Source organism: Lissotriton helveticus, chromosome 5_1 (genome assembly GCF_964261635.1).
Source record: "Lissotriton helveticus chromosome 5_1, aLisHel1.1, whole genome shotgun sequence".
Lineage (NCBI taxonomy): Eukaryota > Metazoa > Chordata > Amphibia > Caudata > Salamandridae > Lissotriton > Lissotriton helveticus.
In genome coordinates this window covers 1,942,835,210-1,942,847,280 of record NC_136065.1, presented here as the reverse complement: position 1 = coordinate 1,942,847,280, position 12,071 = coordinate 1,942,835,210, and the positions used below count along the sequence as shown (strand labels likewise).

The window sequence follows — 12,071 nt, the reverse complement described above, 5'->3', positions numbered from 1 at the left end:
AGAAAGAAAAAAGCAGAAAGATGGTGGAATGATGAAAGGTGGAGACAGTAATAGCAACATATGGAGTGACGGAATGGGGGATGGAGAGCTGCAACGACAATAGATGGAATTGGGAAGGAATGAGTTATGGCGGGAGAGGAAGAATGGAGGAGAAAGGAGTGAGGAGTGGACAGGAAAATAATGGAGAGTGGGGATGATCAAGAATGAGGAAGGGAAAGGCAGTAGGAATGATGAAGAGAGCAGGTTGAGAGAAAAGGATGGGGATGATGGAGATGGGGTATGATAAAATAATAGAAAAGGAAGAGTCTCGAGGAGTTGCAAAGTGATGGAAAAGCTAAGTTAGAGGGATGAGAAAGTAATGGAATGTATGGACAGAAAAGAAGAAAGGGGAACTGAACAGATGAGCAAGAAACGTAATGTGAAAAATGAGTGGGTGAAAAACAAGGGAAGGATGTCGAGAGACCATGATGGAGGTGCCCCACAAATTATGAGAATGTTCAGCATAATAGTCGGTACTCAATTGAGGGTGGCTACCGACATCACACACCCTCTGGAGTGGTCAAATCCCTTGTTTACCCACCTGTGGAGCACCGGTCCAGATCATCCCTATCTTTGAGCCAAACAGCAACCTTCTCCTTGGCACCACTAAGAGCAGGAGCAGGTGGGATATTCCAACGAGAGAATCCGTGGTTAGACCAGTCAGACAATGGTACCTGTCAGGGTGACACATGGCAAGGCCGGCCGGTGAGCAACTGAGCTCTGCAGAGGAATCTAAGCAGAATCAAGACTGTCAAAGGGAAGGGGTCATCACTCATCTGTACAGGACTTCTCTCCACCTGAACAGAACACAGCTACTTCCTTCACATGTACAGAACTGTAACACATTGCTCACCAGTACAAGACATGAGTCACCTCACCTTCACAGGACCACTCTATCAAATGCAAAGGACAGAAACCACCCCTCTTAGTACAGGACAGACATCTTTCAGCTGACCAGGGCAAGAACCCTACTTTCACTTGTCTTTGTCAGGAACCCTCTCTCACTAGTACAACCCACTCTTCACGTGCAAAACAAGGCAACTAGCTCACCTGGTTAAAGGTCCATCCAGTCCAACAGACCTGTACTCACTTACTGATGCTCACAATTAGGAGGCATGTGCGATAAGTGCATTTTTTTGTACAGAAAAGAATGATGGAGAATGTGATCCAGAATGTACAAGAGGTATATTTTTCTGCAGGCTGTCTTTTGTTCGGGTGGACAAGACAGACTTTCTCCAGGTTACCCTCTTTAAAACCAGTCTTGACTTTTTTGGTGGGTTAAAACACCACCCTCTCCTCTTTGTTTAGTGTAGATGTTTCTTGATACAGTGAAACCCATTTCTAACCCCCTTCATTTGTTAACTTCTCTTGGGCTCAGTCGGGTATTAATCCACTTGAGCCCTTCCCCAATCCCAACTGATTGGTCTTGGACTACCAACTTCAGAAGCCCACAGAAAAAAAGAGCATTAAGAAAGACGCACTGCCCACTCTCTGCAAGAAAAACTTGTATTACAAAGCAATAAGAACTTTAGTTGGCTCAGGCTTCCCTTCTGTGCCCCTAAAGTGAGCTATATTCTGGCCCACTGGAAACAGTGTTTTGCTCATCAGTTGAATATCAAAGAGATGCTTCACACATCTGTTGAGCAGAATCATTGCCAGAAGTAAAACCTTTGGCAATCTTTGCTCTCCCTGCGACAATAGCCAAAACTAGATTCACGGGAGATGGGGGACTGCGCTGCCATGAGAGTGGAGGAGCCGGTCAGACTATCTGAAAAACTGCAAAAGGCTCAAGTAACTGTCCAGCTTGCTAAGAAGAATAGGACAAGGACCAAATAATAGCATTGCCTAGTTTGAGGAGATAAAGAGGTGTTTTCCTGAATCAATCATAGTATGTTAACTCGGGTCCTTAACCTCCCTGTATCATTAGAATCCAAGAAGGGACTGGAGATGTGAGATTGATCCTGTTGGCAGAGAAATCCATTCAGATTCAGGAACTCCTTAAATCATCTTTCTAGCCCTTCCAGTTCCGGAGCTATATTGAATTAAAGTCTTGGGTAAGTCCTCACCTTAAAGTCCAGTTTCCAATAGGAACTAGTGAAACCTTGGGGTCCAATGAATGTCCTTATTCCTGTTGATATCCCTATTAGAACTGGAGAAATTTAACAGCAAATGGTTGTTTTCCCTAAACTTCACAGCCTCTGTTGATTGCACAGAGGACATTAACCCACTAATACTCCTTCCTCCATCAGAAAAAAGCTAAACCATTGGGTCCAAATTAGTGAAAATTAGTGAAAAATCCCGATCTAGACATTAAAGGAACCTGGCACCCAGTCACTGATCCAGCAATTCTTTGCGCCCTGTAACTTCGCCATTGACTCAACAGATTGGGACACGTTTATTGTTCAAGAGGTGGGTTTTAGATTAAAGGAAATATTTATTATTGCTAAACTGGAAACTTCGCACCTGAGGTTTCAGTTCATTGAACTATCTAGTACTAATTTAAGAGTGACACCATTGAATCAGAGGGACAGACATACCATGGCCTGGTTGCTCTACTGGATTCTCCATCTGGTAATTTTAGCCCTTTGTCTGAGGATTTATAGGTCAACATTGCATTGATTGTATTAACTCTGCAGGGTCATGTGCCCAAAGAAAGTAACGAGGTTATCGAATTGGGTATTTTGACCCTCCAGCAATAATCCGCATTACCCACAAAGGATACTGTTTTGTAGGTATTTAATGTTCAGAACCCAGACACAATCCCTCACGCTCACCTGAGGGTAAAAAGGACACTCCCCTCACCGGACTGTGAATATGACCCTTCCCTCACCTGAATATGAATAATGAAACAGGACTACTCGCGTGAGTGTGTGATTAGGCTTGCTACTCACCAATGTGTAAACCGGATACATTAGGCTCACTCTTTACCCTAGGGTAAACCAGACCTCTTGCATTCTTGAGTGTGAACACCACACTCGCCCTCGTCTGAGTGTGAGCAAGACACCCTCCTTCACCTGAGTGTTGACAGTATTCCACCTTCATCTGAGTGTGGGCAGGACTTCACCCATGTCAGAATGTCAACATGTCTCCTCCCAGTGTACGAATCTGTTTCCTTACATGCTGAAGAATTATTAGCATGTGTTGCATATAGAGGGTACTGACAACTGACCTGAGACGTTAATATGGAGAAGCAAAGTTATAGGCCTCACTCAATGACAGATCCGTTTTAGTCAACTTCAACTCAAGCAGCAGAAAAATCCAAAGCGAGATGGTATTCGGAGATAGAACATATAGATTAGACTGGGCTAGACCGCCTTAAATAATTAAAAATGAATGGAGGGCCTGAAAGGAGACAGGTATGGTGCACAATGCCTTGAATCATAAACAATAGTTCAATGGACGAGGTAGGCTAGCCAAGTTCAGGCATTTGAAAACATAACTGAAGCCCCAGGCACAACTTGCAGATGTATCTTCATCTTGTTCCACCTTTCCTTCGTGCCCACACAGTGATGTGAACATTCCTCCCGAGGCTCCCAGGTACATCAGTCACTTATCATTTCTACCAACTGAGAACAACTTTACTTCTCTCTTAAGTCCCTTTACAGTTGTAGGAACTTTACCCTCCGAGCACCATGGCTTTTTAGACTTACTTACACCCCCTTAACATTTCAGGTAAGAGGTTTTTTGGGGTTTCTGAGCACCCGTGACCTCCACCCTACCCCTTACCTGCCCAGGTGTTAATACGGTATTCTCAGGATTTCAACATTCCACAACTACCTTAAGTTTTCCATGCATCCATTTAGGTGCTACCCTCAGGGTTTCACAACTGTGTGGCTTACACCCGGGTACCTAGCGGTCGAGGTGTTAGTAATCTACTCTCCAAGTTTCTCCGCTCCTTTTGACCTCCAGCTTCCCTGGCCAGGTGTTGGAGCTTTCCTGTCCCTCCCTGGATTTTACCTTCTCGTCTACCCAGGTGTTGCCACTCCCAGTGTTCCATCTATGGTCTCATATCTCCCATTTATTATTACAGATATTGGCACACCTCTCTCATCCCTCTCTCGTCATAACTCCTAACCTGTAAAGGGGATGTACTCTAAAATTAGGGTTTCTAATTTAATTATGGCCTCAACCCTGCCTGTTACCTATACAGGTGTTGGTACTCTTCTCTTATTATGTCACAGACCTCTCTGAACTCCTCCACTTGCCTGTCTAGGTGTTAGTACACCTCTCTCCAGGGTTTCACATATCCTTCAGCCTCCTCCCTGCCCTTTACTGGTCCCTGTGTCGGCAGTCTTCTCCAAGGTTACACTTATCCTTCAGCCCCCACCCCACCCTTTACCTATCCAGCTGTTGGTACTCTCGACACCCGTTTTGGACTTCTCCACTTACCTGTCCTAGTACTCTCCTCTCAAGAGTTTCCAATAGGCTTACAAACTCCCCCACAGCCATAATACATCTACAAGCTGGTACTCTCTTCTTGTGAGTTCATCAACCCTCCATTCCCCCCTTACCTGTCCAGGTGTAACTCTACTCTCAGGGATCCACAGGGTGTCAGGTCTTTGCATGAGGCGATGCGAGCACAGCTTGGCAACCCAGGTCTGGAAGAGCTCCTGAGACTTAACCTAAGCACAGAAAACACAAAGAGAATGTGAAAGTTATACGTACAAGAAATCGCCCATGGAATCATTGTTGTTGAAAAAGGCAGTCCTGAAACAGAAGATCTCTAGCAGCTCCAGAATCTGTATTGACAGAGTTCCCCATAAGATTACGGAATCACACACACCTTCCGCTCTGTCTGACAAACAAGCGACCAGTCTCAGCTGTGACTCCATACACTGTCCAAGCAAGTTAAAGTGATCCACTCTAGCGCTCCTGCCAGTTTACATGGCACCTTATTTTGACATATTTACAATTTTTGCTGTCTGGAAGTGATGCAAAAAAGAGCCACTTTGTGGACAACTACAGTCTCTACTCCCTAGAAAGCCCCTGGATATGGTACAAGTGAGCTTTCCTGGTGGCTAGTTTGCAGTGACCTTACTCAATCCGGACCCTAGATGTCCCAGAATGCTCTACTGTTTTAATCAGGCGATAAAGTCCATGCCAATGTCTTCTTATGGCACATCCCTAAGGAACTTAAGATTAGGCATGCATACGTTCCACAGATGTAGTGGCACAATGCACAGCAAAAATCCTCTAAATTTGCTTCAGCTTTTGTCACGCTTAAAGATGCTTCCCTCTGCCAGATGTAGCCTTATTTTCCAAAAACATGAACTACCTTGAGGTGATAGAGATTGTCCTCCGTGTCAAGGTCGATGCGCTGAGCTTTCTTATTGATGGACATGACAGAGAGCCGGATATCGATGCAGCCATGCAGTTTGCCCTTAGTGACCTGGAGGGAAACAGAAACATTAGAGCTACAGACCCAGATAACCCATTCCACCAAGAGGCTCCAGAAGTGTCCCCAAGGAGTCTCCATTCATCTCTCACAAAACAGATCTATGGTGTAGAGTATAAGAAACAAAAATACAATGTATTTTAATAAAAGCTTCCTTCAGGAGACCCCGAGTTGCTCACAACAGACCTCGCCAGTAATATAGTGTCATACTTCCTACAGTTTTGATTGAGCTTGTCAATTCAGAAGGAAAAGTTACTTGTGTGCAATAATACACCATTAGCCCCCTCTCCAGCGAGTTAGACAGAAGGTTAGATCAATGTCTCAGAGGGATGTGCCAGTCTGAGGGACTTTATTTTGATCAGCAAATCTGAAAAATGATTTTAGATACTAGTGCTTTCCATGACGATTCTTTGTCTGGAAGGTAGACAGGTAATTTAGGGATTCAATGAAGGCATACACTAGGATTACAAGAATTTAACTTCTCATTCTCGATCTTGGTTGGACATTCATAAACCTAGAATAGAATGGAGAGCTTACCCCTGAATGAAGATGAGTGTAATCAGGAGCATCGCAAGAAACCGTAAAACAAACAATTAATCATCAGCTCTTCTTGGATATCACAGAAACCGCTGAAAATTGTTGCAAATTTGCCTCTAATCCAGGTTGTAATGTGGAGAGTCTCATGCAGTTTCATAATAGTTGTAGGTTCGATTTCTAAATAAATACTGGAGCACTAAAAGAGTAGACAATGCATTTAAACCAAGACCATGTGGCTCTGTAACTCTATGTAGCTTTCTGAAACCGTGGCTGGAACGGTTTCGGGATAAAGAGCTGGAAACATTATGGCGAGTATCTTTACGTATGTTACACGTTGGAATTTAGTCAGTATGTTTAAAGAGACCCCACTTTTACACTGTCACCGGGCTCTTTTAGACTTAAGCGCTATAAGCTACAAGGACATTTAGTCAATGCTCAGATTGTAGTAACATATACCAGATGTGTTGTTGAAATGGCTGGTGGACTGCACAGGTTTGCAGAATGCTCCATGCCAGCAGAGTTTTGGAAGGCAGTTTGTTCAACAATAGGTGACCTTATTGTCAGTGGGATCAAACTAAATGATGTCCTGAATATTTCTGAGGTCGCACATACAAGAGTTCCAGGATTGATGGATCGACATCTTGCCTTTATTATTGATAAAGATTCCAAAGATACAGATCTACAACTATTGGGTTGACAAAATTCTCCCTAAACATGTGTTTTGTTGTTTTTCGCATAAGGTATGGAATGTTAAATGGGGGAGGGGGTCAGAAAGACACAAAACATATGGACACTCTCACGTAACTAGGAGAAGGATTAGAATTTGCACTGGTGAGCCTCATCTGATAATAGTCCAACTTCTTTTATCTTCTGCATAAATAAAAGCCTGTTAACTGCAACAGAAGATATAGACTTCATAAAAGTAACTACTGTGCTTAGGCAGAGGAGCATCGCCCCTCTGCTTTAAAGCAGTGCAATGGAAAGAATAAAAAAATAATAAAAGGAGTTATCATTTTTTGTATTCCTGTTGCTGCCAGGTTAGGGAGGGGCGGGGCTGGGGTCTTGTGACATCACGGAGGAAGAGTGGCTTCTGCACCTAAAGTGTACATGACTGTTTGGTCAGCCGTCGCGGGCCGGCCAAACAGTCATGCGCACTTTGCATGTTCTCCTCCCAGGTGCAGTACAGCCTGGGTGGAGAACAATCCCAGGCTCCCTTTCCTTCTCTGAGCGCCGAACCGCGGCGCTAAGACAAATACCAACCCTGCTGTCAGCAGCGTTGTGATTGGTCAGGGGAGTCTGGAAACCTGTGTGATTCCTGTTCCTGAGAGGAGAAGCGGCGGCTGATGACCAGCAGGTACATTCTTTATTTCCTAACACCCCACCCCACCACCAACTTTCTCCACCCCCGCCACTGTCCCCTTTCAGCCGCACTGCTTTAAACCTAGTAGTGGGGCAAGTCACTGATCAAAACACTAACTTTCTAACCTAACCAAAAGTCCTATACCGCAAACAGGGCATTAAAGATGTGCTTGGAGTGGGTTAGCACAACGAGCTCATGTGCTTGTGGCATCAAGTTCAGAAACATTTTTATTTCTTTTGCTTGGTGATGTGTACGAGAACAAACATATAATATAGCCTTATAGACCACTGTAGCAGGCTATACCGGCTATTAAAGGCTCGCTCCAGGCAAATGTATATGTTGATTGTCTGGTGGATTTTCTGCAAAGTTCACTGATAATGATATCCCTCAAAGGAGCACCGGTAGCTGCCTTTCCATTTATGGAGAGGGTTCCAAAAGAATCCAGATGGAGTCCACTGTGGTGGAGACTGTGTTGTTAACTTGACTTGTCAGTTTTCCCAAGCAATATTAAACTTTATACTTTCAGTTTAAAACAAATTGCCTGCTTCTCACTTAGGTTAAAATCACGCGGTGGATTAATTCCAGTTGGCTGCCATAGCATTTATACCATTATTAAGCAATAATGGCCAAACCACTTTTTCCCTATCAAAGATTAAATATAGCTGTATCACATAATTTATAAATTATTCATTAGATAGTTTATTTATTCTTCAACACGCAGTGTCAACCTTATGAGAGCTTAAATAACAACTTTGGAAAACCTTGTGGTTTTCTCATTGTGGCATTCAATATTATTATTATTATTATTATTTAAGCTTATAAAGTGCCTGGTTACACTGTACTAGTGTGTCCCCGCGCTATGGACTGCTGCGTTAAAGCCAATCAGCTGCTGATACTACCCACTCGAACATACCCTCGCAGAGCCTGGCCCTACTCTTTAGGGAACAGGAATGTTTTCAGCTCTTTACGAAACTTGAGCTCTGATTTCTTCAGCCGGAGATCCAGAGGGAGTTTGTTCCATTTCTGAGCAGCCAAGACACAAAAGGAGTGACCTCCCATTCTTACTCTCCTGAACTTAGACGCCAGCACCATCCCTGTCCCGTCTAGATCTCAGTTGACGGGTCGGGTGGTATGGCATAAGCAGGTTGTGCAGGTAAGTGGGTCCTTTCCTTTGTAGGATACGGTGGCCAACACAGAGTGCTTTAAATACCACACGTTCCCTAATTGGAAGCCAGTGCAGTGTTATCAGTGCTCTCTTGGAGGCGGCTCTCTTGGGCAGCACCAGAACCAAACGGGCCGCCGCGTTTTGCACGCGCTGTAGCCTCTGTAAGCATCTGGCACTGGCTCCCAAATATAGGGCTTTGCTATAGTCCAGCCTAGATGTAATTAGTGCATGGACCATGGTCTTCCTCGCGGTCACCGGCAGATAATCCAATGTCTTCCTAAGGACCCTCATCGTGCGAAAGCATGAGCCTGCCACTCGTTTGGTCAAGTCAAGTCAAGTCGATATTTATATAGCGCACTACATACCCAGAGGGTCTCAAGGCGCTTGAGGAAGGGGGGACAATTACTTATCGAAAATCCAGGTTTTAAGCTGTTTTCTGAAGGCTAGGTGGTTTTGAGTAAGGCGGAGGTGGATGGGAAGGGAGTTCCAGGTTTTTGCCGCTAAGTAGGAGAAGGATCTAACCCCCATGGTGGTTTTGTGGATGCGCGGAACAGCGGCGAGGGCTTGGTTGGACGAACGCAGCTGGCGGGTGGGGGTGTAGAAGGATAGACGCGTGTTGAGGCATTCGGGTCCAAGTTCGTAGAGGGCTTTGTGTGCGTGGGTGAGGAGACGGAACGTTATCTTCTTATTGATGGGGAGCCAGTGGAGGTCTTTCAGGTGACCGGAAATGTGGTCTTTGCGAGGGATGTCAAGTATGAGTCTGGCTGAAGCGTTTTGGATGCGTTGGAGTTTTTTCTGAAGTTTTGCGGAGGTACCGGCGTACAGGGTGTTTCCGTAGTCCATTCGGCTTGTGATCAGTGCGTGGGTGACCGTTTTTCTAGTTTCGGTGTGGATCCAGCGAAATGTTTTTTTGAGCATGCGTAGGATGTTGAAGCATGATGATGAAACGGCGTTGACTTGTCTGGTCATCGAGAGTGAGGAGTCCAGGATGACGCCCAGGTTCCGTGCGTGGTCCGTCGGTATGGGTGCTTTTCCTAGGGCCGCTGGCCACCAAGAGTCGTCCCAGGCGGAAGGGGAAGTACCTAGGATGAGAACTTCCGTTTTGTCAGAGTTCAGTTTAAGACGGTTGTGTTTCATCCATTCGGCTACTTCTTTCATCCCTTCGTGTAGGTTGGTTTTGGCGGTGTTTGGGTCTTTGGTGAGTGAGAGGATCAGTTGAGTGTCATCAGCGTAGGAGATGATGTTGAGGTTGTGTTGACGTCCGATGGTTGCGAGGGGGCTCATGTATACGTTGAAGAGGGTAGGGCTGAGAGAAGATCCTTGTGGCACGCCGCAGATGACTTCGGTGGCCTCAGACTTAAAAGGTGGGAGGCGGACTCTCTGGGTTCTTCCGGCAAGGAACGAGATGATCCAATCCAGTGCTTTTCCTTGAATTCCGATGTTGTTGAGGCGTTGTATGAGGGTGTTCTGACAGACTGTGTCGAAGGCTGCAGAGAGGTCAAGGAGGATGAGGGTGACTGCGTCTCCGTTGTCCAGCAGTGTTCGAATGTCGTCTGTTGCTGCGATGAGGGCGGTTTCGGTGCTGTGTTTGGCTCGGAAGCCGGACTGTGAGGAGTCGAGGGATTTGTTGGTTTCGAGGAAGGCGGCGAGCTGATTGTTGACGGCTTTCTCAATGACTTTGGCCGGGAATGGGAGGAGCGAGATGGGGCGGTAGTTTTTGAGTTCGGTGGGGTCTGCTGTGGGTTTTTTCAGAAGGGCGCTGAGTTCGGCGTGTTTCCAGCTTTCCGGGAAGGTGGCGGAGTTGAGGGAGCAGTTGATAACGTCTCGGAGGTGGGGTGCGATGATGGAGTCTGCTTTGTTGAAGATGTGGTGGGGGCATGGGTCAGTTGGAGATCCTGAGTGGATGGAGTTCATCAGGCGAATGGTGTCATCAGTGGAGATTGGGTTCCAGTCATAAAGGTTGTTCGAGGGGGGTTTAGGTTCGGAGGTGGATTGGGTGGGTTGGTCTTCGGGTTGGTTGTTGAAGCTGTTATGGATGTCGGTGATTTTGTCGTGGAAGAATGAAGCTAGGGAGTCGCAAAGGACTTGAGAGGGAGTGATGTCGTTGGTGTTGGTGGTGAGGTTGGTGAACTCTTTGATGATGTTAAATAGTTCCTCGCTGTTGTGTGCGTTGTTGTCTATTCGGTCTTTGAAAGCTGATTTCTTGGTTGTCCGGATAAGTTGGTAGTGTATACGGGTGGCGTTTTTGAAGGCGTCTCTGGTGATAGTGTTTGGGTCTTTTTTCCAGGCTTTCTCAAGGGAACGACAGAGTTTCTTGGATTTCTTAAGGTCATCGTTGAACCAGGGGGCGTTTTTGCTGCCTAGCTTGATTTGATGTTTTTTCAGGGGTGCTAGGTTGTCTGCACTGTGGGTTAGCCATTGTGTGAGGTTGATGGCTGCTTGGTTAGGGTTCGACGAATATGCAGGAGGGTTTTGCAGAAGCGATGTGGAGATCTGGTCGATGGTGATTTTGTTCCAGTTTCTTCGCAGGGTTGGTTGAGGGTGGTTGTGGATCGTGGTCTTTTTGTAGTAGAAGTGGACGCAGCTGTGGTCCGTCCAATGGAGAGCTGTGGTGTGATTGAAGGAGATGTGCTTGCTGGAGGTGAAGATAGGGTCGAGTGTGTGTCCTGCGTAGTGGGTGGGGGTGTTTACAAGTTGTTTGAGTCCGAGATTGGCGAGATTGTCCAGAAGGGTGGTGGTGTTAATGTCGTTGCTCTTTTCCAGGTGGAAATTGAGGTCTCCCAGTAGAATGTATTCCTCGGAGGGGAGGGCGTGTGGGGTGATGAAGTCAGTGATGTCTTCACTGAATTGTGTACGGGGTCCTGGTGGCCTGTAGAGAAGAGTGCCTCTGAGTGTGGTCTTGGGGTCGGTGTGGATCTGGAAGTGGCGATAGCGAGGTTGACGTCTGAGCTGGTTGAGATGCGAATGGAGTTCTTATGGACGATGGCGATGCCTCCTCCTGTTTGGATGGTGCGGTCTTTTCGGATGATCTTGTAGCCTTCCGGTATGGCTATGGTGATGTCTGGGGCTGATGAGGCATTCATCCAAGTTTCTGTTAGGAAGGCGACGTCCGGAGAAATGGTGTCAAGTAGATTCCAAAGGTCGATGGCGTGTTTGTGAACTGAGCGGGTGTTGAGAAGGATGCATTTTAGGTGGTTAGTGTCGGGTCTCTGTGAGGTGTTTGTGGATTTGGTGTGGGTCTTGAAGCAGTCGAATTTGCAGGAGTGGCAAGTGAAGGGTCCATGGGTGTGTCCTGGTGCGGCTTGGTGGCAGTTTGGAGAACGGCCGGGGTTAAGGGCAGTGAAGGTTGCGGCGTTGTATGTAATGTGGGAGGGCTGGGATTTGCGGGGGCCAGGGGGTATGGCGCTGGGCGCGGTCCAGGCGCGGACGGGCGTAGACGGGCTTACCTTTGGCGCACCTTCGGCGCGGCCGCAGCGCGTGGACGCTGCGCGTAGGGCCATCTGTCCTAAATGGAGAGTGGAGGGGGCGGAGCGTGGGAGGGGCAGCTGGGAGCAAGGCGGGGAGGAAGGGCTCTG

At 46.7% G+C, this 12,071-nt stretch overlaps 1 protein-coding gene across 2 annotated transcripts in view; it reads right to left on the bottom strand.

Moving 5' to 3' along the window:
• Positions 1-12,071, bottom strand: part of OSBPL7 (oxysterol binding protein like 7) — a 281,900-nt gene that overhangs the window by 153,517 nt on the left and 116,312 nt on the right. For both annotated transcript variants that reach the window (XM_078645591.1, XM_078645590.1), the window contains 3 exons: positions 5,315-5,428; positions 4,551-4,661; positions 581-713 (listed from right to left, as the gene is read on the bottom strand). In XM_078645591.1, coding sequence (XP_078501717.1) covers positions 581-713; positions 4,551-4,661; positions 5,315-5,428 — 358 coding nt within the window. The remainder of the gene's footprint in view (positions 1-580; positions 714-4,550; positions 4,662-5,314; positions 5,429-12,071) is intronic.